The 25986-nt window shown below is 37.6% G+C and overlaps 15 protein-coding genes across 15 annotated transcripts; 7 read left to right on the plus strand and 8 right to left on the minus strand.

Annotated features, from left to right (window-relative positions):
• Positions 1 to 585: 585 nt before the first annotated feature.
• NEPG_00939 (uncharacterized protein) lies at positions 586 to 2419 on the plus strand (the record flags this gene model as incomplete). The annotated part of the gene is made up of 1 exon (XM_013203314.1): positions 586 to 2419. The coding sequence occupies one exon, from the start codon at positions 586 to 588 to the stop codon at positions 2344 to 2346; it is 1761 nt and encodes a 586-aa protein (XP_013058768.1). The 3' UTR covers positions 2347 to 2419.
• Positions 2420 to 2726: 307 nt separating this feature from the next.
• Positions 2727 to 2936, plus strand: NEPG_00940 (uncharacterized protein; the record flags this gene model as incomplete). Its single annotated transcript, XM_013203315.1, has 1 exon — positions 2727 to 2936. One exon carries the CDS (start codon positions 2727 to 2729, stop codon positions 2934 to 2936), a length of 210 nt encoding a protein of 69 aa, XP_013058769.1.
• Positions 2937 to 3663: 727 nt separating this feature from the next.
• On the minus strand, positions 3664 to 4990 carry NEPG_00941 (uncharacterized protein; the record flags this gene model as incomplete). Its single annotated transcript, XM_013203316.1, has 1 exon — positions 3664 to 4990. One exon carries the CDS (start codon positions 4988 to 4990, stop codon positions 4007 to 4009), a length of 984 nt encoding a protein of 327 aa, XP_013058770.1. The 3' UTR covers positions 3664 to 4006.
• Positions 4991 to 5099: 109 nt separating this feature from the next.
• NEPG_00942 (proteasome subunit beta) lies at positions 5100 to 5877 on the minus strand (the record flags this gene model as incomplete). Its single annotated transcript, XM_013203317.1, has 1 exon — positions 5100 to 5877. The coding sequence occupies one exon, from the start codon at positions 5875 to 5877 to the stop codon at positions 5230 to 5232; it is 648 nt and encodes a 215-aa protein (XP_013058771.1). The 3' UTR covers positions 5100 to 5229.
• Positions 5878 to 6149: 272 nt separating this feature from the next.
• On the minus strand, positions 6150 to 6892 carry NEPG_00943 (uncharacterized protein; the record flags this gene model as incomplete). Its single annotated transcript, XM_013203318.1, has 1 exon — positions 6150 to 6892. One exon carries the CDS (start codon positions 6890 to 6892, stop codon positions 6179 to 6181), a length of 714 nt encoding a protein of 237 aa, XP_013058772.1. The 3' UTR covers positions 6150 to 6178.
• A 717-nt stretch (positions 6893 to 7609) lies between these two features.
• Positions 7610 to 11903, plus strand: NEPG_00944 (RNA polymerase 2; the record flags this gene model as incomplete). Its single annotated transcript, XM_013203319.1, has 1 exon — positions 7610 to 11903. One exon carries the CDS (start codon positions 7610 to 7612, stop codon positions 11894 to 11896), a length of 4287 nt encoding a protein of 1428 aa, XP_013058773.1. The 3' UTR covers positions 11897 to 11903.
• A 710-nt stretch (positions 11904 to 12613) lies between these two features.
• NEPG_00945 (uncharacterized protein) lies at positions 12614 to 13831 on the minus strand (the record flags this gene model as incomplete). The annotated part of the gene is made up of 1 exon (XM_013203320.1): positions 12614 to 13831. One exon carries the CDS (start codon positions 13829 to 13831, stop codon positions 12620 to 12622), a length of 1212 nt encoding a protein of 403 aa, XP_013058774.1. The 3' UTR covers positions 12614 to 12619.
• A 27-nt stretch (positions 13832 to 13858) lies between these two features.
• Positions 13859 to 14919, plus strand: NEPG_00946 (uncharacterized protein; the record flags this gene model as incomplete). Its single annotated transcript, XM_013203321.1, has 1 exon — positions 13859 to 14919. The coding sequence occupies one exon, from the start codon at positions 13859 to 13861 to the stop codon at positions 14879 to 14881; it is 1023 nt and encodes a 340-aa protein (XP_013058775.1). The 3' UTR covers positions 14882 to 14919.
• A 253-nt stretch (positions 14920 to 15172) lies between these two features.
• On the plus strand, positions 15173 to 16963 carry NEPG_00947 (uncharacterized protein; the record flags this gene model as incomplete). Its single annotated transcript, XM_013203322.1, has 1 exon — positions 15173 to 16963. The coding sequence occupies one exon, from the start codon at positions 15173 to 15175 to the stop codon at positions 16910 to 16912; it is 1740 nt and encodes a 579-aa protein (XP_013058776.1). The 3' UTR covers positions 16913 to 16963.
• A 133-nt stretch (positions 16964 to 17096) lies between these two features.
• NEPG_00948 (uncharacterized protein) lies at positions 17097 to 17860 on the minus strand (the record flags this gene model as incomplete). Its single annotated transcript, XM_013203323.1, has 1 exon — positions 17097 to 17860. One exon carries the CDS (start codon positions 17858 to 17860, stop codon positions 17285 to 17287), a length of 576 nt encoding a protein of 191 aa, XP_013058777.1. The 3' UTR covers positions 17097 to 17284.
• Positions 17861 to 18652: 792 nt separating this feature from the next.
• NEPG_00949 (arginyl-tRNA synthetase) lies at positions 18653 to 20374 on the minus strand (the record flags this gene model as incomplete). The annotated part of the gene is made up of 1 exon (XM_013203324.1): positions 18653 to 20374. One exon carries the CDS (start codon positions 20372 to 20374, stop codon positions 18683 to 18685), a length of 1692 nt encoding a protein of 563 aa, XP_013058778.1. The 3' UTR covers positions 18653 to 18682.
• A 497-nt stretch (positions 20375 to 20871) lies between these two features.
• On the plus strand, positions 20872 to 22047 carry NEPG_00950 (26s proteasome regulatory subunit 8; the record flags this gene model as incomplete). Its single annotated transcript, XM_013203325.1, has 1 exon — positions 20872 to 22047. One exon carries the CDS (start codon positions 20872 to 20874, stop codon positions 22039 to 22041), a length of 1170 nt encoding a protein of 389 aa, XP_013058779.1. The 3' UTR covers positions 22042 to 22047.
• A 277-nt stretch (positions 22048 to 22324) lies between these two features.
• Positions 22325 to 22891, plus strand: NEPG_00951 (uncharacterized protein; the record flags this gene model as incomplete). The annotated part of the gene is made up of 1 exon (XM_013203326.1): positions 22325 to 22891. The coding sequence occupies one exon, from the start codon at positions 22325 to 22327 to the stop codon at positions 22865 to 22867; it is 543 nt and encodes a 180-aa protein (XP_013058780.1). The 3' UTR covers positions 22868 to 22891.
• A 6-nt stretch (positions 22892 to 22897) lies between these two features.
• On the minus strand, positions 22898 to 24899 carry NEPG_00952 (uncharacterized protein; the record flags this gene model as incomplete). The annotated part of the gene is made up of 1 exon (XM_013203327.1): positions 22898 to 24899. One exon carries the CDS (start codon positions 24897 to 24899, stop codon positions 22932 to 22934), a length of 1968 nt encoding a protein of 655 aa, XP_013058781.1. The 3' UTR covers positions 22898 to 22931.
• Positions 24900 to 25031: 132 nt separating this feature from the next.
• On the minus strand, positions 25032 to 25964 carry NEPG_00953 (uncharacterized protein; the record flags this gene model as incomplete). Its single annotated transcript, XM_013203328.1, has 1 exon — positions 25032 to 25964. One exon carries the CDS (start codon positions 25962 to 25964, stop codon positions 25032 to 25034), a length of 933 nt encoding a protein of 310 aa, XP_013058782.1.
• Positions 25965 to 25986: the final 22 nt, after the last annotated feature.

A 25986-nucleotide genomic window follows, 5' to 3' on the forward strand; every position in this document is an offset into this window, starting at 1 on the left:
TTATACAATAATAAATATAATAGTATATAAAGAGCATATAAAGAGTATTTATAACTATAAAAATAATTAAATATTACTTATTGGTAATTGTATAATAAGTAATACATTATATATTATATATAGTACAATAAGTTATGTATGTTTATATATTATATATTATACAATTACTCTTAAATAATACTATTTATTATACAATTACCAATAAGTAATACATTATATTACCTTATATTTATTTTTTTATTTTTAATTATTACACAAACTACATTAAATATTACTTATTACTTATTACTTATTACTTATTAAATATTAGACTGTTCTTATTTATTATATATTATACAATTACTCCTAATTAATTATTATTTATCTTATTAGACTGTTCTTAATTATTACTTATTACACATATACTATTACTTATTACACATATACTATTACTTATTACACATATACTATTACTTATTACACATATACTATTACTTATTACTCTATGTTTATTATTTATTATTTTTTATTTTTATTTATTACACATTGTATTATATATATTACTTATTACTCTATTACTATTTATTTTTATTTATTACGTATTGCATGATAATTATAGCAGGATGTACAGGAGACTTAAGCAAGAAGAAGTTGTTCCCAGCCATTAATAAATTATTCAGAAGGGAATTGTACAACTGTACAAATACAAATTATACAAATAAAGAATTAGACCTAACAGATGCCACACTAAGCAGTTCTACATCAGCACATAACTTAAGCAAGTACAGTCCAATTACGCATGCCAACCCAAAGGACAGTAAATGCAATAAAAATTATTTAGAAGCAACGGAAAGTAAAATTTTATATAAAAAAATTTTACAGGGTGATTTATTAATTAACAATAACATAAAAATACCTAGAATTATAGGGTACGCCAGGAGTATATTAAATAGTACACAATTTATACAGCGGATTGATCCTAATATATCTTATCTTAAGGAGACTATTAGTAATATAGAGTATTACAGTGGGGAGTATAAGGATATGGTTAGTAATATATATGGTATGATTAATGAAGAGTATAATATGGATAGTACAGTAAGTAATGAGCCTATATATTTTTATTTAGCTGTACCACCTGAAATTTATCCAAGTATTTTAAAAAGTGTAAAAATTTTAAAAAATAACGGAAATAACGGTATTTTTAAATTACCAATTTTATTAATTGAAAAACCCATTGGTACATCACTTAACTCATTTTTACAGTTAAAACAAGATATATTATCAGATTTAGACAGATCTTTATGTGTAGACCATTATTTATTCAAGAATGTAATGGTAATGTATAAAGACCTGTACACCACCAGTGTATTACAGGATATAATAGTACCTGAACATATTTCTGAAGTAAAAGCGTACTTTAATGAAGTAATTGGTGTATCAGGCAGGGAGAGTTATTATAATACGTCAGGTGCGTGCAGGGATGTATTACAGAACCATTTATTACTAATTATATCTACTGTATTAGCTGGTACTAATAGTAGACTATCTATACTACAGGATATTACTGCACTAACTGAAGGTGGCACTGTATTTGGTGTGTATAAGGAGTATTATAAGGTTATCAGTAGGAGTATTAGTGTGTGTGACAGTGTGCGTGAGAGTTATAGTGAGACGTCACTTGAAAAAATCAGTAAAATCAAAAATATTCCAAATAAGGAAATAAAAAATAACGGAAATATAAAAAATACCGATGTAAAAGAGACTTTTATAAGGACTGTTACTAAAATAGGTGGAAATTGGAACATTCCATTAAAAATGACTGCTGGCAAGAAGATGCCATCACATTTTGTTGGGGTTATTTTAATTATGAAAAAATCAGGTATTTTAAAATTTGCAAAACAAAAAACAGACGTAAAAGATTATGAAAACCTGAAATTATTAGAAAAAATAATAAAAAAACTAGAAAACCCCGATAAATTAGACCAAGACACCCAGGATATTTCATTATCTGATGATATATGTGTGGAAACGGATGAAAGTGTCAATGAATCAGAAGAAAGTACAGAAAATTTTGATAAAACAAAAAATACAAAAAAAACTACCATATCGGGAAAGATAAAAATAAAAATAACTCCAAAAGAGGAAATATCGGTAGAATTAAAATATAAAAATAAACTTGCAAAGAAAGTGAACATTCCCATACCAAAAACAGAAGATAAAATAGATGCGTACGAGCACTTATTCCACCAGTTAATATTTAAAGAGGATTACAGCAACTTCTCTGCTCTCTCTGAGATAGAAGAGCAGTGGAGAATTGTAGACCCAATTTTAGACAGTGAGAATATACGTAGAGTATATTACTAGTAAAAGCAAAACTTAGTAATAATAGTATACTATAAGATGAACCAATAATAATAAATATAAATATTTATTACACATACCATAATAATAAATAATATATTTTACTTATATTTTAAACAGGATTTTATACAGTAATTAGCAATAATACAATAATAAGTAATATACTATATGTAATAAGTAATAGAATATAATACACTATGTGTAATAAGTAATAGAATATAATATACTATGTGTAATAAGTAATGTACTATGTGTAATAAGTAATTGGTGGTTTTGGATAGTGACACCCAGATGCTGTTTAAACTGTCAAAATATGAAGTGACAGCTTTTATGATGGTAAGTCATCTATAAATACAGTATGTATTAAATAAGCAAGTTTCCATATGCATAAGACATCAAGAAAGAATCAATTTATACAAATCGGCATAACAGTAACAGCAGTAATTATAGTCATATGGATATACCACATAATCAGAAACAACGATAAGCCAGCAAAAGGTGGACAGTCAAACAAACCAAAACTACTAGAACTACCAGCACCACCAGAACCACCAGAACCAATTGAAAAGAAGCCCATCATAGAAGAAGCATAAAATAAGTAAGGACCAAGTATAAATACAATAATAAACAGAAGACCACCCGATATAAGTATCAGTATAATATACTTAACCAAATCCAGTGTAATAAGACTGAAGTATTAATAACTTACTATTATATGTATAATACGTACTAAATATAATAAATAAGCCACCCATTCTTATACATATTTATAACAGAGCAGTAAGAATAATATACATATACAATAGTACCACAATACCACAGTATGACTATATATATACACATATACAATAGTACCACAGTATGACTATACTTATACTATATACTATACTTACATATGCTTATATGACTATACACTTATATGCTTATGCTTATACCTGTCTAATTGTATTACTATACTTATACTGTATATACTATACTTACATATACTTATACTATATATATATACTGTATACCTGTCTAATTGTATTACTATACTTATACCTGTCTAATTGTATTACTATACTTATACTTATACTTATATGACTATATATATTACTTATACTGTATTACTATACTTATATACACTTGTTTAATTTTATTACTGTCTGATACTGTATTACTATACTTACACCTGTCTATATACTATACTTACGTATACTTACTTATATATTACTTATACGTATACTTGTCTATATATGTACTATATACTATGCTTATCTCTATGCCTTATGGTAATACATTCAGGTAATGCACTGATAATTATAATAAATAGTCTAATGTGGTTTATTTATACGTCGAAGTACTCTATCCATAATGATACCATCACACATACGTACATGCCCGAGACTGATCATACAACGTGACTACGCACGATGATTCTGCCTTGATACAGGCTGGGGTCTATGAATCACAGATTATCTTAGACTATATAAATATCACGCACTCAGCCAAATCATAAAAGAACCACGGGATACATTCACCATAAGGCACAGTACTAATAGTACCACAAGGACTCATGCACATCCCGATATCCTAATAATCATAATAAAGAGCATTATCAATACTATCTCTATCATAGAGTGTGTTATACAGATGGGTACAGTGCCTCCTCATGAGTACATCACTATGAAATCATCTCTGCATTCTCCCATACGTCATTAGCACGGTCGAAATATTCTGAATTTATACGTTCCTCTGATACTCCATTGAAATATTGAACTGTTCTCTTTTTAGTCTTCTTTATACTGTGCATGACATAATCAGTCCATAACTCATTCATAAAACTACAACTTATGATCCTTACGTCTAAGTAACTGTACCTTGATTTAGCACCAATCCCTAAGAAACAACTCAGTAACTGACTATAACAATAAGAGAATAAATAACTCGGGATAAGTACAGGAGGTTTCTCAACCAGATTGAACACCCGGTGCGTACAAATTATAACCATGCCATTACCACTCTTTAACTTATCAGCAAGACCTCTTATTAATAGAAAGTTGAACAAGTAATTCTTCTTGGCATTATGATCCTTCTCTAATAAAATCCTGCTCTTATCTTTGTATAACTCATTCTTGTTAATGAACCCTTTCTTCTCCTTGGATGGGATTATTTTCTTCTCAATCCCTTTAATTGGCTGCACTCTGATGTCCTTGGATAACTTACACGCAGATGAATTTATAACCAGAAGATCAATTGATTTCTGTGGTACTTTCTTAATGAATATGTCTATGGAATCTTCATTTCTTATTTTAATCGGGATGGGTACGGTATACTCCGCATGCACACCTGCCTCATCTGGGTATGTAACAGAATAACCCTGTTTTATGAGCTTATCCCGCAGGATACTTCCATATTTACTGGTTCCATCTAATAATACTGCACTCTTCCTGGGCACGTCCTTGATTTCTGTATCTATACCTGCCTCTGAAGGACTTTCCTTAATTCTACTCTCACTGTGCATAATACCGTATATGTACTCTAATACGTACTCTGTCCCTATGACTAACACTGCCTTTATATCAAATGGGAGCATTACGTGCTTCATCCCACGCATTATTAATAATATTAAGCTATTCAGCCAGGCACTGCTTTTGTTTCTCTTCATGCGTATCGGTAAATAAAAAATTCATAATAATAAATTTAATTAATACGTTTAATATTACAACCCGATATAACCCTAAATATAAATATACGAATTTTGATTTTATTGAAAGTGTCCAGTTTTAATTTAGTAAAGATAAAAATGAAGGGGTTTTATATTTTTAATTTCTGTAATAATTGAAGTGTCCGTAAATTACTCTTAATACTATAATTACACTAAGAATAATTTAGGGTTAATTCGGGTTATTCCATATACTTATCATATAAACAGGACACATCCTGTGAGTCAACCTTACTCCACCCAGTCTCATCAATAAAGTAAATATTCACAGTACCACCAGAATACGCATCACTGTGACCAGCATGAAATATCGCCCGTCTTGCTAATTCAATTGCATCTTCTTTGTCCATCTCGTATTTATAGCCTGTGTTTAAGATACCGTAAGCGAACAGTGACCCAGACCCAACAGAGAATAACTTGCCATTTACACAGTTACCTGAATCATCCACATAGTAAATGGCCGGACCAGATGAACCCCACCCGCATACCATGCTCCCTATGGATAAACCACGGCCCTTATACGCATTAAGCGTAGCAGAAAGGTATTTAGCTGCACCTGCCACTGGGATTCTTTCTCCGTACTTTAATTCATGCTGCATGGCATAATTTCCCATGGCTCTCTCCCAGTAGAAGCAGTCAGCAGCACCACCTGCCATGGTACCAAGCAAGTACTTATTCACTTGTATGACTTTATTAACAGTCTGTGATGCGATATACGACCCAGAAGTGGCCCTGGAATCTACTGCCACAACAATCCCATCTTTTGTAATGAATGACGCCGTGGTTGTGCCTTTATCCAAAGCGAACAGCTTGTCTTTACCACTAAACATAATATAAATAAAAAATAATCGGGATATATACAGCAGTTAGCATAAATTTAATAATATAAATAACCCGATATAACCCGAATACATCCACACAGTGTAAGTATACGTATATTATACGGTAGTACTTTATGCACAATATGTATAAAGTATTATAAATCATAATGCGTAAATCCTGTTATAAATCACAATAAACACAAAAGTACTTTATACACAATGTGTATTTATTCATACTTAATAGCAAATGGATCATTAATTATGCAATTTATTATAACCCGAATTAACCCGAATATCAAAATATAATCCACTAACTGTGCCCACTAATAAACCCCTCAGAAATTGAATTAATCTCATCCTCAGGCACCCGTTTAATCCCAGCATCCTTAGACACCTCAACCATCTCAATAACAAACAAGCCATCTGACAGCTCATCCTTGGATAAGTGAAGTACCCGGATGGCTGCTTGTACGGCATCATCCCGTGTGGTTATGTCCTGAACCTTCTCTAACTCAGTCTTAGCAGCCTGTGCATTAAGACCAACCGCATAAGCACGGCACTTATTCACTGCACCTGACGGATCAATATGGAATAGGTTCACGCCCTGTGCACCCTGTGAGGACAGCAAGAACTCGCACCCGACAGGTCTCCATGACATATATGACGTAAAGTGTACTAAATACATCCTGATCTGATCAAGCATTTCTTCCTCTAATGGTTCCCTCTCCCTGGCCTGCAGTACTTCTATGCAGTACTTTTTAAGTTCATGCTTTAACACGAATGCATCATGGCCCATTCCGGTGTATGCCAGTGCGAATGCATCGGATATGCTCTCTATGAACAGGTACTTCTTAATGTCCACTAATTTTGAAGGTGCCTTCTTATCCACTGCTAGTATAACTCCATCTTTATACTGTATTCCTATTGTTGTGTGTCCTTTTGCTGCTGCCTTCCTGGCGTATTCTATTTGTAGGATATTCCCTGTGTCTGTGTACCTCCCACTTACGTCGATACTCTGTGACATAAACAAAGAGCAGAATAATAATTTATTTATATGGATAATTAATAAATTACAAATTAGGAAATAACTTATAAAATATTCTATTTATAGATATAAGATAATGAAATAATTACTAAAAAGAGTAATTATGTCCATTATAGGAAATATCCGTTATTTTTAATAAATCACAAGAATATTCAAATTATCACAATATGAATATACTTATAACAGAGTATAACAGAGTATGCATGAGTATAACAGGTATATTACAGTATAATACAGTATAATACAGTACAGCCCGAATAATATGCATGAATATACAGTACAACCCAAACAGAGTATAACGCAGTATATAGCACAGTATAATATGCATGTATATGTCTATATACAGTATAATATAGTATATAGCACAGTATAATAGAGTATAATACAGTATATATTACAGTATAATAGACATATTACAGTATATTACAGTATAACCCGAACAGAGTATAATAGAGTATATTACAGTATAACCCGATATAACCCTAATAATAGATGTAATACAGTATGAATATACTTATATAACCCGAATATACAGTATAATATGTATAATATGTCTATTATACGTATATTACAGTACAGCCCGATATAACCCTAATATACGTATATTATACTTATAATACGCTGGTTTATTAAATATTTATAGCGAATATTTTTATGGTGCAGTTAAATTCTAAGAAATATTTTTTTACTTAAAGAATGGACAAGGAAAGACCATTACTGTTCAGAGGTCAGAGACTAAATATGCAGATGTTTACACCGCAGGAGATTAAAAATGAAAGTGTTCTTAAAGTGATTGATTCCATGCTATACGATGACATGGGACATTCTGTTGTAGGGGGACTGCATGATTCAAGGCTTGGTGCAATGGATTCTGGGTCACCCTGTGGGAGTTGTAATCTTGGGTACAACAGGTGCCTGGGACACTTTGGGCATATTGACTTACCACTCCCTGTTTATAACCCAATGACGTATGACGTACTAACAAAGGTTCTTAAACAGGCTTGTACGGTTTGTTATAGGTTCCGTATGGGCAAGGATGAATCAGAAGGGTATACAGCACAGATTAAACTAGCACGGTACGGGTATGAGATAGAAGCAGCACAAGTTGGTGATTTATTAAAGGACATGAAGTATGCGGAAGTAAAGGAGGTTCTTAAGAATACTATCACAGAGGGCACTGCACAGAAAGAGGATTCAGTAGAGACCATGACACACGCCATAAGAAACAGATTCTTCGGGTTACAGAACAAGGCGTGCATGTGGTGCGGATCATCAGAGAGAAAAATAACCAGCGGATCACTGCGTATCCTGATTGAGAAAGAAGCTCAGTCAAAAGAAGGTCCTTCAGTGATAAAGGAAGAATTACTGCTTCCGATTGAAGCTGTCCAGATGGTCCAGAAACTCACGCAGAATGAAGAGGGATTATTAGGAGAACTCTTCCCGAGTATGCACAGGAAGGTGCAGGGCACGAATTTCCTGCTGCCCATGTTTTTCATTGAGGTCGTCCTAGTGACGCCCAATCAGCTCCGGCCGATGAATAAGCTTGCTAATGAATCGATCGTACCGAATCCCAGGACAGTGGCGTACCAGAATATCATCAGTGTATGCATAGACGTATTTAACTTAGAGGATCGGTCGGCTAAATCAGTCACTGCTAATTACATAAAGCTACAGGAGGTTGTTAGTGAACTGTACTCAGCCAGGGACGTATCCTCATCTAATAAAGCACAGGCACAGGGTCTGAAACAGCTTATTGAGAAGAAGGATGGTATATTCAGGAAGAACATCATGGGGAAGCGGGTTAATTATATTGCACGGTCGGTTATTTCACCTGATCCAGCGATTGGTGTGGATGAAGTGGGCCTTCCCGTTGAATTTGCATCTAAATTGACCATTCCCGTGGGGATATCCCCTGTTAATATTGAAGGGTTACGGCAGGCAGTGATTAACGGACCGGAATATCCAGGTGCTGAATTTGTAGAGGATTCATCAGGCAGGCTTATCAGCTTAAAGTACATATCACGTGATAAGAGGATCCATCTGGCTAATCAGCTACTTACGTGCACGTCATTCAATGCCCACTCCATCACGGACAAAGATGCCCAGGAGGTGTTCACTGGGGAGGTGGACAGACAGAAAATAGAGGGAAATATTCGCAGAGTATGGCGGCATATGCGATCGGGTGATAATGTCCTGGTTAACAGACAGCCATCCCTGCATAAAGTAAGTATGATGGGGCATAAAGTAAAGGTGCTCCCAAGGGAGAGGACCATCCGTCTTCATTATGTCAACTGTAACTCGTACAATGCCGACTTTGATGGGGACGAGATGAACGTTCACTTCCCACAGGATATTGCATCGCAGGTGGAAGTGGCTGAAGTGTGCTCAACTAACCACTGCTTTATTTCTGCAACTAATGGGGCACCCGTACGTGGCCATGTACAGGACCATGTGGTTATGGGGGCAATCCTCTCACAGAAGAATATTTTCGTGGAGAAGGACGAGTACGCCCAGCTACTCGTGGCAGCTCTGGGGAACATTCCAAGCATAAAGAAGTACGCCCTGGAGCAGCCTGCAATTCTTAGGCCAGTAAGGAAGTATACGGGAAATCAGTGCATCACAGGGGTTATTCGCAACTTAGGCATCGACATAAGCATATCGTGCAAGACCAAGCTGAGTGACCAGTTTATAACCCGGAATGGTGTGGTTATTTGCGGGTCCCTGGATAAGTCGCAGATCGGAACTTCCTCATACGGCCTGACGCATGCAGTGAATGAGAAGTACGGCGGTGCCATGAGCAATAATTTACTAACGGCGATCGGAAGACTTCTTAATCGGGCACTGGTCGTATTCGGACATTCGTGCACCATGGACGACCTGGCAATATTTGAAGGTGCTGAGCACTGCAGAAGGCAAGAAATTGAGCAGGGACTCCTTGAGGGGAGTAGTGTCTCAAACACGTTCTTGGAGAACAACCCGGAGTATCTCTTGAAAGTCTCTAGGATCGCTGCGATCGGAGAAGTCCCTGAGGATAAAAAGGAGCTGGATGCAGAGATGAGGAAGCCAACGAGTGAGTGCTCCTCAAAGGTTCTTGATATAACGAGTGCTGGTCTGTGCACAAAGGGAAAGAGTAACCGCATGTACATTATGGTGGCTTCGGGTGCAAAGGGCAGTTTAGTGAACTTAGGCCAAATTATATCTATGCTTGGCCAGCAGGAACTTGAAGGAATGCGTGTGCCGATGATGCCCACTGGGAGAACTCTTCCCACGTTCAACCCACTGGAGAATACGCCACGGGCGCACGGGTTTATTGCCCAGCGGTTCTTAACGGGAGTGCACCCAGAGGAGTTTTACTTCCACTGCATGGCAGGAAGGGAGGGATTGATTGATACGGCCGTTAAGACCAGTAGGTCAGGATACTTGCAGAGGTGTCTTATTAAGCACTTAGAAGGTCTCCGGATTGATGTGGATGGGTCTGTGAAGGATGCAGATGGTTCTGTTATTCAGATGGTATACGGAGAAGACGGCATTCATCCAGAGAAGTCGGCGTACCTGCACAATCACGAATTCTTCAACCAGAACCAGCACGGCGTATCCGATGGCAAGATACACGGCGTACTGGGCATAAACACGGGCGAGTTGTACAATATGCGTACTATTACAGGGCGAGTCTCTGAGAAGTACTTGAAGTCATCTGAGCGCAGCATAAGAAAGGATAATTTATGGGAGAGGTACATTAAATGCACAGCAGAACCGGGTGAAGCCGTTGGAGTACTTGCTGCACAGAGTGTGGGAGAACCCTCTACGCAGATGACACTGAACACCTTCCACTTAGCCGGTGTTGGGGGAAAGAACGTGACTCTCGGCATGCCCCGGCTGAAGGAGCTGGTCATGCACGCCACTAAAAAGATAAAGACCCCGATTATGACTGTAGAAGCAAAGCGGCCACCAACCCCAGGGGAGGAGCAGATCCTAAATGTCTCAGGCCGCAAGAGCCTCCTGTCACTCATCACAGGCATAAAACTATCCGAGCAAGTGCTGCTGTATAATACTACACCAGTACAGCAACTAAAAATATCGATTACCCCGTTCAGTGCAGTATTAGATGCCGTGGAGAGTGCCTTAAGAAGCGAGTTCTTTGTCAGGTTCAGTAGGAACATGAAGATGTTCTTCAAATCACTTGCATCCCAGGAGATAACCGAAACCTCAAAGGAACTCAAAGAACTCGTCCTGGATAACCCGGATGAGGATGAGGATGCATCATCATCAAGCACCAGCCATGAAGACCTCTCAGATGAAGAACCCTCAGATGAGGACGGGAAGGATGAACAAGAATCCGACCATGAAGAGGATAAATTTGAAGGTAAATTTGAAGAACCCTCCTGTGTTAATGATGGCACTACAATTCACATAACCCTGCACACGTCTGCAGCGTATAAGACACTTTACATGCCCCGTATTGAGGGCATACTCAGCAAGATGTACCTGGAGACAGGTGCTACATTTGAGAGCTGTACGTACAATAACAGCCAGTACTTCGTGCAGCAGGGGGGTATCCACTCATTATTTGACCGGGTAGGGGACTCACTCCTTTGTGACTTAATGGATGTAACCACTGTAAGATCAAACAGTATCTGGGAAATGTTCAGTACGCTTGGGATAGAAGCAGCACGGTCTTCTATCATCAGGGAGATAGCAGCTGTATTTGAGGTGTACGGTATAACAATTGATTACAGGCACTTGTCACTGATTGCTGACTACATGACCCATAAGGGAACAATTATCTCATTCAACAGGAGTGCATTTAGTGTGATGGGGTCCCCTATCCAGAGGATATCCTATGAGACTGCGTATACCTTCATAAAGGACACGATCGTAGACAGTTCAGTTGATAATTTAATTAACCCTTCATCCTGTCTTACGATAGGAAAGCCCATTCCGATCGGTACAAATATGTCTGAGGTAGGGTACAACATAGACTAATAAACAGCTTAAATTTACTTAATCATAAATATACTGGTACACACCAGACACTCCTATTATACATATACTGTATATATATAGACATATTATAGACCAGTTATAGTTCTTATGCTGTATATATAGACATATTATACTTATACTGTATATATACTCTCTGTTATATATATACTCTTGTCACTGATATTCCTCTGTTATATATATACTCCTGTTATATGTGTATTCCTATTATAGTCACCTGTCATATACTCATATCATATACTCATGCTGTATACCCCGCTTGTTGTATACTCCTATTATATGTGTATTCCTATTGTACTCTCTGTTATATATATAGGCCTATTGTGCTCTTGTTATAGATCTGTTATACTCATACTGTATATATACTCCTATTGTACTCCTCTTATTATATATATACTCCTCTTATCATATAGACCTGTTATACTTGTGTCGCATAGTCTTGTTATATATAACCCGAATATTCACCTGTCATATATACTCTCTGTTATACTCTTATCATATACCCCTCTGTTGTATACCCCTCTTATCATATACTCTTATCATATACTTCTCTTATTATAACTGTAATCTTATTTATGAATTATTTTTATTTATAAACCCTTTCAGGATCACGTGCAGAATGAACACATTTTATAAAAACACAAAAATAAAAATTATATTTATTAAGAATAACTGACAATTTGAATATTTAATTGAAAATTCCCTTTATAGTGCAGATATAACCGAAATAAATTCAATTGCTGCATCTTCTGCATAACTTTTATGGTTTGAGTACCCCAGGAAGCCCATGTGCCCACCCCGCTCAGTTAGCCCGAGTATAACATGAGTACTTTGCATGCACTCCTTTATGGGTATTGTATAATGCGGGACAATTGGGTCGTCCTTTGAATTCAGTATAAAGAATGGCTTCCTAATCTTATGAATAACATTTACACAGGACTCTTTATGATAATATTCCTGTAGGTCTGTGATACCGAATACTTTAGAAGTAAGTGCTACGTCTAATTCATGCATCGTGTTCATTTTTAGTAATTTATCCACTGGGTACCCATTCTCTTCAAATACGTCTCTGTTCCTTTGTATGAATTTATGGATCTTCCTGGCGAATTCTCGGTTGTATATCCGCCTGGGGATTGGTTTCTGCATATACTCAGATATCTTTACAAAATCAAAGGGGATCGAAATTGCCATGCCCCCTTTTATCCTGGATATTTCATCTTCTGTAAAGTGCACGTCCATCTCACCAAAGGTTTTTGTCAGCCAGTGACCGCCCATGCTAAACCCTACACCAGAGACACTCCCAGTGTACGTGCTCAGGGCGTACTTAAACGTAGTGACTAAATCCTTATTCCACCCTATATGGAAGAACACCGGGGTTTTAAGCTTTTTAATAGTCCCCCGGGCACTCAGCCCGATCACTCTGTACCCCTCCTTAATAAGGTGTGAGGCAAGTATCCGTACATTCTTTGAATTAGCCGACCCACCAAGACCGTGCAGTACAATAACCGTATGCGTGGCAAGTACTTCTGGTTCGTACACCATAATCACAAAAGACCCTCCATCATCCTGTGTTATTTCTATTTGTGTATGCCTCTGCTGTAATGGCGTGCGTACAAAGTACGACACAGTCTGAATCTGCGGAAGAATCCATAAAATATGCGGATAAAACACTTTCTCAAGACCCTTCAGCTTTGAAACAATAAAACCATTGCTCTCTGTAGCCTGGTAGTACAGGATAACCTTCTTACACGCAGTTATGTAGTACAGGACGTATATTAAAATAACCCACTTTATACCTAAAATAATCGAAAAGAACGTTAACGTAGACGCAAAAGATACTAAACTGTACGGGTTAGGCCGATAATTAGTCAAAGCACCTCTCCCCCTCTTCATCCCCATTAGTGCATTCTGCAGCATAAATATTTACTCTGTTTTTTTATTCTTATGCATAATTTATTTATAAAGGAGAAACTAAAAAGTATTTCTATTATTTCTCTGCCGGGTGGGTACGAGGCGTACACCTGGGCAGATGACTCGTTATATTTAAGAGAGTCACCGCAGAGGAAAGAGATCCATTTAGAAGAGAAACGGGTTGATTCCAACATGTTTATTGCTGTGCAGAGCACCACGGAAACAACGATTTACGGCTGTGTGGGTGTACGGATGACTCCGATCCTGTCGGATTTTTACATTCCGATGCCGTGCGGATCGGTTTATTTTTATGATAAGATGAGGAATCTGCTTAATGCGGACATTTCAACGGGGGTTGAAGGGTATTTCAATCAGCATGTTAAATCCGATCCGATTCCATTTTATCCTGTTCCACTGACCACGCACTCCGGGGTGTTCAAGTACTACAACTTTAAAGAGCTTAAGAATACGCAGAGAAGGACATTTTTAGTAAAGAAGATCCGGATAGAGGAGCGTGTTCCAGAGGCAGATTCACAAGTAGAGGATACAGTACGGTCACAGATTGGACAGAATTACAGTATGTTTAAGGATGTACTGAACAGAGCATTTACGCAGAGGCCTATCTGGCCGATTAAAGGCATTGAGAAGTACTTTAAGGAGCACCAGAAAGACTTTCAGTCGTGGAAATGGTCATCTGTTAAGAATATACTTGCATGCATTGCGTATACGTACTCTACAGGCCCATGGAAGAAGCTTTGGGTTAAGTACGGGTATGACCCCAGGAAGGATCCAAGCACGTATAAATATCAGGTATATGTATGGAAGAATGTATCAAAAGCATTCGTTATCATGGACAATCCAGAGGTATACGATAAGATAGAAGAAACAGAAGGGTTTACACAGAAAGTATTTTCAGTCAGGACGGGTTTCCTCACTGACCAGGCGCTTAATTACATGCACAAGAAATTCTCTGAGATGTCCATGCCCGCCCCGGAGACGTCCACTGGCAAATTGGACTTATTCGACAACTTAGACTTTGAAACCTTAGATGACTAAAATTCATACGAGACCAAGACTTATTACCATAAAACCACAACTTATTACCATAATAACAAAACATTCTACTAATAGTGTAATAAGTTCTAATCGTATATGCAGAATTTATTGGTCTATTGTGTATAAATAATAGAATATTTGCTTAAATCGGTAATAAATAATAGTATATTATAATGCATAAATCACCTGGAAAATATTCAGAATTTATTACACCACCTGGAAAATATTCAGAATTTATTACGCATTAACCATATAAGACCACAATCTGAGAATGGTTTTTTATTTTAAAATATGGCAGGAGAGACGGGAGAGAAAGGCTTCTTAGAGTCCATGGAACTATCATTAGAAAATGTCTGTGCAGACGGGTTTGAATTTCTAGAGAAATCCAGGGCAGCTTACGAATCCATGAAGGATTTAAAGAAAGACATTGAAGGGTACGAGAAAAAGAAGAAGTTACTTGAATTACAGATAGAGAAGCTCAGGACAGCCTTTGTGGAGTACGTGCACTCAATAGAAGCAATTGAGAATTCTGAAATATACAAAAGAGCCGTCCCAGTGAAGAAGCTTAACCACAGCAGAGTGCTCAAGTACAGCCATCTGTTCATGCCCCCAAGCATTAGCAGTACATCCGAATCGATCCATTCAAGCATAAACAAAATCATCAAGAAAGCGAGTGAGGAGTATAAGCATGCTAAGAATCGGTACGACGGATTATTGTCATTCATTAGGACTGAGAGTATAACAGAAGGATCATTAGAATTAGAGAGACAGTTTCAGTTATACGAGAAGAAAGTAAACTTTACACAGCATAAGATGAACTTCTCCATACAGATGAACAAGCTGTCGCTTACCCTGTTAAAGGAAATATTCAATGAGATTGAATCCATTGAAAAAGTATCTGTAGAACATGCCAGGCACTGTCTAAGCATACAGAGAATGAAGGAGTACCAGTACAATTCAGTGGACAATGCCATCTCACCAATGATCACCAAGGAGGTCACTACACTCGCACAGCTGGCACCGGACGAGTTAGAGAGACATAAACGAAAAATAACCAATGAGTACAGGCCAGTAAATGAAGAAAGAATGGTACGCCCCGTGGAGACACTTATTAAAAGGAAACTTATCCCGGACAAGGAAGGATTCTTATTCCAGAGGAAGAGCAAGAGCACGGAAGTTGCAAGTTTCTTCGCCCGGTTCGAGATTGGAGATAATTTATTCCGGGGGGTATTCCAGATATCTTCAGATGTCTTAGTTATATGCGACATGGTATTCGGATGGAACTATTCAATTCAGAAGAATGAGATCGTATTCTTCCGTCCTGCTGAGTCTTTGATTATTTTAAAGACGGAAACCGTATGGCTGAAGATATTCTGTACGTACAGGGACGTATTAGACTTATGCCAGTGGTATAACAATTCAAAATATGAAAGTGTACATCCTGTCCTAATAGGAAGCACAGAAGAGAGTCCAAGCACGCTATTACAGAATAAATTCATACCAGAAGCAGAGGATGAAATAAAATCACTTTCACTGCACGGGTATACGCTCATAAGCAATACAACCTGGGAGAATAAGGTCAAGAAGAGGTCTTTCATGAAGCACATAAAGTACAAAGATATCCGGATATTTTCAGTACTGTATACAGAAACGTATACGGCCGATGAAGGCACGGAGTACCCCACGATACTTCTGTTCTCTACGATAAAGGTGCTCAAATTTATCCCTGAGGCACAAGTTATTTCAAGGATATGCTTTAAAAGGACTGTTGAAATGGGTGACCACACAGATATTTATTGCTACGTAGAGAAAGGCACTTTCTGCTGGCCAGTCTGCTGGGTTATTAAATGGATTATGCTGGATATAATTAAAGTACTGCACAGATCGAGTGCGTATAATAATGACCAAGTACGTATGAACAGTATAAATATGAACAGGGTCCTGTATACGAGTATAATAATTGCAGGGATATCAATTATTCTGGGAGTATCACTTACATTTAAAGTATTTAGTCTATTTACAGCAGTATAAGATATGCATCTGAAGCACAGTAAGCACAGCACATGTAATAATAAAATATGCATAAGAGTAGATTATACCTTAATTATACCATTATAATCATAAGTATATACCAGAGACCACCGTATAAGTAAAGTATTAATAAGGAGTAATACCATGGGCCAGGTACTATTATAGTCCGGTATAGGAGAGTTAATGGGATACGGTATTTATTGTATTATGAAGCAGTCTGTGCCCATACGGACATATAGTCCTTATGGTTATACTAGTACTATTATAGTCCTTATGGTTATACTTCCGTTGATTATTAGATCCCTGCCTTATATTTTGGTTATATCACCGTATGTACAGGTGTATTTATAGATCAGTCTTAGATACGTGCACTTATACGGTGATGGCCGTATCACTGTGTTTATTATAAGTATAATTCGGGTTATATCGGGTTATGCATTTTATAGTAAATATGTTATGATACGTTCTGTATGGGTATACGGCACTGGATAATTCCTTACTTTGCACTATAAATGTACTTGCAATATACTGAACTATCCTTCCCGTGGTGGAGAGTGATTTAGTCCTGGTCATACTTTCAATGTAAAATATTCTACGGAATGGGAACAGGATTCTATACGCAACCGCAATGGGTGCAGATATCCCAGGACCATTGCATATCAGAAAGTCACTCTTAGCACGGAATACTATTAAAAAGGCCATCACAAGGGAATGTATGATTTGTAACAGGGAGTATGCAGCAAGTACCGTATTTGGTCTGGGCACTGTATACAGGGAGTACTTCATTGGGGATATTTCATTAATAAAGTGTCTTTCTGAGAGGTGATCACAAGGTGAGCAAATGAGTGAAACATTCAAGAATTCAGGTCCTTTTTTCATGACTTCAATTATTTCCTGTGTGTGACCACCTCCACCGAGCACGATTAAAGGCACCAATTTCTCCTGCATGCAAAGTGTTTATAATATAAATTTAGTCTAAATAAAATAATCAGACAGGATTAGGCAGTATTAGACTGGATTAGACTGGAATGGGCAGGATTAGGCTTAAAGGACTGTATTATACATAAGGACTGTATTAGAGTAGATTAGACTGAATTATACATAAGGACTGTATTATACATAAGGGGTATATTAGACATGATTAGGCTTAAAGGACTGTATTAGACTGGTATTAGACATAAGGACTGTATTAGACATGATTAACCATAAGGACTATATTTAGACTGTATTAGACTGGCATTATACATAAGGACTGTATTAGACAGGATTGGACTGCATTAGGCAGGAATAGGCTTAAAGGAGTGAATTAGGATTAACAGACTATATTAGGCTGTATTAGGCATAAGGAGTGTATTATACATGATTAGGCTTAAATATCTGTATTATACATAATTAGACATAAGGAATGTATTATACAGTATTATACATAAATAGCCTGGTATTAGATATGATTGACATAATTAGGCTGGTATTATACATTATTATACATAATTATACATAAGGACTGTATTAGACTGGTATTAGGCATAAGGACTATATTTAGACTGTATTAGGCTGGCATTATACATTATTAGTCTGTAATATACTGTATTAGCCTATATTATACATAACTAGCCTATATTATACATTATTATACTGGTGTGTATTTGAGTATTCTGTATATTAGTAATGATTAATGGTAATTATACTTATAATATTTATTATAACGGATAAATAAGTAATTATTCTTATCAGAATAACTGTCAGATTATGAACATCTAGCCTAATGGATTACATCACTTCTAATGGTTTCATGCCCAGGATACTTACGGCATCTGCCAATACGTATCTGATTGACTCGTACATCGCAAGTCTCGCCCTGGCAATATCTTTAGGCTGATTAGCCACCCATATAACACGGAAGATAGAGTTAACTAACTGACACACCTGCAGGATATACGTAACAATAATCGATGGTTCATGCGTCCTGATACTCTCCAATAGGACAGAAGGGTACCTGCCAAGTAGAAATAGGAGGTCATAGCACTTGTCACTGCCTAAATCAGTAAAGTCCAGTTCTAATGGACTCCCCACAGGATAAATAGAATTCCTGCTAATACTGGCCAGTCTGCACAGAGTGTACTGAATATACGGCCCCGTATCACCAATGAATGAAGTGTTCTTCTTCATGTCAAACTCATAGTCCTTGATCCGCTTGGCTTTAAAGTCCTGTATAAGAATCGCTGAGAGTGCCAGGTTCCTTGAAGTGTCTCTCTTATCGATTATTTGGTCTGATTTACCACTCTCCTCCATTTTCTCAAGGACGGCTTCCTGTGCCACATCTATAATATCCGACAGGGATACGGCAGTGCCCTTCCTGGTGGACATTCCCTTGACCATGCCGAAATTTATGTGCAGGAATAGTGCTGGGTCATAACCATCCATCTCCATAAGGTTGAATAATTGCTTGAAGTGCAGGTCCTGCTGACTGGCCACTACGTATATAAGCTTATGCGGTGAGTACGTTTTAATTCTGTCCTGTGCTGAGAGGACGTCTCTTGTGATGTAAATAGTCGACCCATCCTTCTTCACTAAAACCGTCTTACCAAGCCTATCTAAGTCAGCTATCTTTGACCCATCCTCACACGGGACTAAGTACGGCTTAGACAGGATATTATCTAAAGCCGCCTGGCCCCCGTAGAAACTCTCTCCTGAGTATACGTCGAAGTATATGTTCATACTGGCATACATTTCCTTATACTTAGATATACTTAACTCCCTGAACTTACTCCACAGAGTCATTGCTTCTTCATCACCATCTTCCATTCTCTTAAAGAACTCCCTGGCTTTATCGTGCAGGGAGGGGTCTTCTTCTGCCCTCTTATTCATGCGTACGTATATGTCATTCAAGTACCTGATTGGATCCTCTTTCATCCTCTCAGACTCTCCATTGCACGCTTTCTGGTCTTCTGTGTACCCTATGGCTAAGAATCCAAACTGTTTCCCCCAGTCGCCTAAATAGTTCAGTGCAACTGTCTTGTAGCCCATCTTCTTGTATATGTTCTGGATGTAATTCCCAATAATTGTGGTTCTTAAATGGCCTGCATGGAACACCTTCGCAATATTTGGAGAACTAAAATCAATCACAACCGCTTTATCCTTCCCCTCTGTGCTGCTCCCGTACTCGCCCTTCTTGGTAAGTATATCTATGACTAATTCTTTTGCTATTCCCTTTACATCTATGTATATACAGAGCATTTGCTTAATTACCTCTACTCTCTTTATGATGGAATGGCCTTCTTTAATACTCTCTGCTACTGTCTGTATGACTGCCTCGTCCCGTGTGAGCTGTGAGAATGGAACTATAAAATCACCGTTCTTTATGGTTTTACTCCGCATAATGGCTTTATTTACTCTCTCCACTTCAATACCACAGGATTTGCTTATAATGTCACCAAGCTCATTCCTAAGTCTGTCCTCCATTAACGTACAAAAAAAGATTTATCCCATAAATATTCAGAATAAGAATATTTGGGCTGGCCACCACGGCGTATGCAGCAGTACTTCACTCCGTGATTATGGATAACTATGCAAAATATATTACACTATACATCATATATTTTAGCATGTATATATTTATACCATGAATAATTCTTATTTTGAATGACTAAATGACTTGTTTATGCGTATATACTGTATATAATACATCCCATCATTAATAAGTATTCAATCTTCTGGTGTTATTCATAATTCACTCTATTTTACCATTAATTCCATAAATATTACTAAATTTATTACACAATGCTCATTATATAATGCATATTTACCACCCATAAATTTATAATTTACAGTGTAATTATGCATGCATAATTATTTATACAGTGTGTCATAAGTATTCATAAGTTTATAGACTAATTACAACGCGTTCTGTTATTTTATTTAATTTACATTGTATAAATTATTTTATTTGTATTGTATCTATGCACATCCTTCAGCAGTACAACACGAGCAGAGCAGAAGAATTGAAAGTAAGGATAGAAAAAAAGCAGCACAATATTGAAAGATTAGACAAGATAAAGAACACGCTGAACCATCAGGTCAGGCAGTTAAAAGAAGAAATCGCCATAATACAGGAACCATCCTGTACAGTGGGAGAAATAGCCAAGAAGATGGGGAAGAATATCATTCTAGTGAAGACAACTACTGAAGGAAAGCATTTAGTACAGGTAGAACCACAGGTTGATTATGACAGTCTTAAGCTTGGGATGCGGGTCGCATTACGGAGTGACACGTATGCACTGTATAAAGTACTCCCGTCCAAGGTTGACCCGATTGTGTCTTTAATGATGGTTGAGAAGACGCCTGATTCAACGTATGATATGATTGGGGGGTTAAATGACCAGATAAAGGAGGTTAAGGAAGTGATTGAACTTCCAATTAAGCACCCGGAACTGTTTGAGTCACTTGGTATAGCACAGCCGAAGGGAGTACTTTTATACGGTCCACCAGGCACTGGGAAGACTCTTTTAGCACGGGCCGTAGCACACCACACACAGTGCAGGTTTATTCGTGTTTCTGGGTCTGAGCTAGTACAGAAGTATATAGGAGAAGGGTCCCGGCTAGTCAGGGAACTCTTCATAATGGCCCGGGAGCACGCCCCGTCAATCATTTTCATGGACGAGATAGACTCGATCGGATCGGTCAGGATGGAAGGTTCCAACGGGAGCAGTGAAGTACAGCGTACGATGCTAGAACTGCTTAACCAGCTGGACGGGTTTGAAGCCCATCAGAACATAAAGGTGATTATGGCCACTAACAGGATAGATATCCTCGATTCTGCCCTGCTCCGACCGGGGCGGATTGACAGGAAAATTGAATTCCCTGCCCCGAAGGAGGAGGCCCGGCTCGAAATATTAAAAATTCACTCACGGAAAATGAATTTAACAAAAAATATTGACTTGTCGAAAATATCAGAAAAATTAGTGGGTGCGAGTGGTGCAGAGGTGAAGGGAGTCTGCACAGAGGCGGGTATGTTCGCACTACGAGAGAGGAGGACTCATGTAACAAAAGATGACTTTGAAATGGCTGTAGCAAAAGTAATGAAGAAGACTGCTGACCCGAACTTAGACCTAAGAAAACTGCTAAAATAAACAGAAACATTTCACTTTACTTCCTGCACGGGTGTGGCGTATTGACTGGGTCTGCGTATGCTTACAGTCCATAATTTATATTTATTCTGTGTGGAGTGCTCATGAATAACCCGAATAACCCGAATTTCAATAATCATGGATAATTAAGAATATTTTACAGGGCAGTAAGTGGAATAAAAGTGTTCTTTAAGTGGCCTCTGTGCATATTTTAATTATTCAGTGCGTCTGGGCATCTTTTCGGTTTCTGTATTTCTATTTATTTTTTTATTTTTCTGCCCCCCAGATGATTAGAAACATTATAATAAACAAGCAGGACAATGGGAAGTATGAAGCAGATGACATTCCCAGCAAAGTACTCAGATGGATAGATGAGAACAAGAGGCACACTGACGCTGAGAGATCTGATATAATTGAAGGACAGGTTGTGGTGGTTCTTAAAGGGCAGTACACTTCTCTCAGAGGGGTAATCGTAAAAAAGCTTCCAAAGAACTTAGTTCTGATCAGTGGACCATCTAAGATTAATGGAATGACATTCGCTGTAGTAAACCAAAGATTTGTCCATCCTGTTTCTGTCTTTGTTCCTCTGAAGAGAGACTTTATTGACTCAATCGAGGTGAACGAAGAGGGGATAAGTGCGATAAGAGACTGGACCACTGAGAATGCCGTAGATCTTGAAATATTAGACTTAATAAACGTAGATGGAAAGCAGAGCATAATAGACATGGCAATAGAGAAGGAATGTGCAGGTATTAAAGGATTAAAGACGTACTTTGCCACTCCATTCACTCTCCCAAAGAGCATTGACCCAATGAGCGCCTTCTACTAAAATTACTAATAAAATACGTTATAGGAAAGTACTAGATTTATTCACATTAGAAATAACGGGCACCCTAGCGTGCACTATTTTTTGGAGTATTATCCAGTGCAGTGGCTTTAGACAGAACTCTTAGAATTTCATCTGCTGCTGGATACTTGCCACTGCCCACCACGGGGAGTGGCAGTGTTTTATACACGGACATAAACATGCGTCGGTTTATATAATGCGGTGTAACCGTATATGAACTAATCCCGTGATAACTCGTTATGGAGATATTTCTGATGGTTAGATTCACTCGCGTACCGGCTGATGCCGTCTTGAATGTATCTTGGATGTCCCGTATAAGAGGCAAAAGAGTTCTTTCTGGGTTATTTGCTGGTACGTAAATTCCGTACTTTCTTATACTGGGAACCGATTTAATGAACGAACTAATCGGCCATTCGTGTGCTGTGGTAGTACCAGGTGCATACGGGAATTCAATTGCACGTATGGTTGTTTTATACTTTGTATTTATATCCAGCAGGATTGGGATGACTTTCATTGGGTTTACTGTTGTTCTTTTCACATCGAGTGTGGTTAAGTGCCGCAGTGAAGATATTCCGTATAAGACATTATAAGTATCCCTTGCACTGGCAGTTACATCTTCAACAAGTACGACAGTTTTAACCGTAGATGTACTGGGGATAGTAAATGTTGATCTATTAACGGACTTTACTGTGTTACTCACATGGATCTCAATTGTGCCTAATTTTGGAAGATTATCGTACTTCACGTGCTTTGAGAAGAAGAGTCTGTCCGGCCCCAGTAAATATTCTAGTGATGAGGAGATCGGCGACTGTCCAGTGAGCAGCCTGGAAATGAAATTATTTATCATGTTCTGGATTGTGTGGTATGCCTTTTCTGCCCTATAAGAAGGCGGGTAGTACTTTTTAAACCCGAATTTCGTGATGTCCGTTTTTTCCAGGTATTCAAGAGCCTTCTCCGTTATAAACAGCGTATGCGACAGAATCAGTCCTTTAAGCAGGGAAATAGAATGATTCTGCTTCCTTATAACTTCATCCCGTAAAATACTTGTAAGAAGTGCCGAGTACTCTTTTATATGACTAACACCGCCTGGATGGTCTAATATGAGCGTATCTGTCCTTCCGAATATAACGAATAAGTCGTTCATAATACTTGCAGATATAATTGTATTCTCCTCTATTTGAATGTTCATATTTGAGAAGGTATACGTGCTGTTATTCATTATGAATGTACTGAATAGTTCAGTTGATTGTCTTGCTGTTCTTTTAGTGTACGGCCTTACAGTGAGCTGTACGGTACTTCTCTCATGGATATTCTCGGTTACTTTTGCGTGCAGGGATATATTTCCTATTCTACGGCACAGGCACAGTTCAAGAAACCTTTTTATCCAATTATGCTGCTTTGCATTAAGAAACCACTGTATTTTATCCCTGGGTACCATTTTATATGCGGGCAGAGGACTATTTGGTAGGTTTATCCTGTTTATCTCATTAATCACACTATGCAAGGTATTCCTTATCCTGGGATTGGCCCTTAGCAGAAGAAGAAGGTTTTCCTTAAAGCACTCTACTTTAGTAAATGGCCGGGCACTCTCAGGAATATCAATTAATACTTCATTCGGGTCTAAATGGAAGTGTGTCCACCCCCAGATCACATCAACGAATTCTGAGAAATCCATTTTTCTGTTTTCTGAGTACCTTATAATACCCGTCATACTGAAAAACTCTTCTAACCCCTTAAAGTACTCCTTTGGAATGGGCAGTGACCCTACTGTGGATAAATCGTATAATGTATCATCTGTTATCCTTTTTGTATACTTCCCATTAATCCAGTCCCTACTGTACGTAATACTGTGCGTAGTAAATCCCTGCACTAATTCCTTATCAATGAGTACTTTAGTCTGTCTGTCATCTGAGAATAGTACCAGTCTTTCATCGAATATGTACTTACCAAAGCATTTATGACTAAGTGATATTATAGCGTATACTATAATAAGTGTACGAATCATTTCTCGCATGCATAATCATACACCAAGTAATTTAAACAGTCTTTGAAACATTCCCTCGAATTATAATAATAACCAATATATGGCATAATAAACCAAACACATAAACAGACTAATACGCTGAATTATCCCTAAATATTTAATCTAATTATCATCCAGTATCTTTTTATACAAAGAATCATCACTGCTCCCAAATGCTTCGCCTGTTGTATTTGAAGTATCCGCACTGTCTTCTAAATCAATGAGCTCATCATTACTGTGATTACCGTCTGATGAACTGGCCGTGTTTGTATCTGGCTCTTCCTGAGCACTCTCTAAGTCATCTACATTAAGTATGAACTCTTTTTCATCCAACCTTTTAAATGCGTATATTGACTCGTGCATCCACTCCACCTGCACACATACGGGGTCTATTACTGGATCCTTCTTGTTCTTCCAAACACTTCTTATTCTTCCATTTCCTGTTGTAATAAGGTGTGTCACTTTATTTACTGAACCATGACTAAAAGTCTGTCCGCCATGGTGCTTAAACAAAAGATTTAAATAAAGCGTGTACTCATTCACACTTGAAAATATTTCTGCTGTGCACCCTTTGAAAATTTCTTTCTTTTTTTTGAGGATACTTGCAGTGTCCTGCTGCGTTGAGAAGAATTCTGTGTGCACCTCCTTTAACCCAGAAAGTACTTTTTCTAATTCATTGTCAAAATACGTTAATATACACTCTCTGTCAATTAATTCGATTAAGTCATTTTTGTTTCTGAATACTTCTCCTACTGGACTATTCCTTACATCCTCAGAAAGTGCACTTTTCATGCCCTGTAATGCTTCAGGACTGTTTATATCATCTGTTTGGAAGTAGTAATACGGTCTTATTGGGTATAAATTATCAACAAATCCCCATACATCTGGTCTATCATCTAATATTACCACGTGTTTAGAATTTGTTGGGAAGAGTCTCTTTATGTCCTTGTCAAAACACCCGAAATTATCATCTCTGCTTATAATCCTGCTGCCGAATAATTTACCCGTTGGGTCTAATAACCCTGCAATAGAGCATGCATACGACTTGTTCCCCATTGTATAAATGTGTATTTCATAA

This window comes from Nematocida parisii (genome assembly GCF_000250985.1).
Source record: "Nematocida parisii ERTm1 unplaced genomic scaffold supercont1.2, whole genome shotgun sequence".
In the NCBI taxonomy this organism is placed as follows: Eukaryota; Fungi; Microsporidia; genus Nematocida; species Nematocida parisii.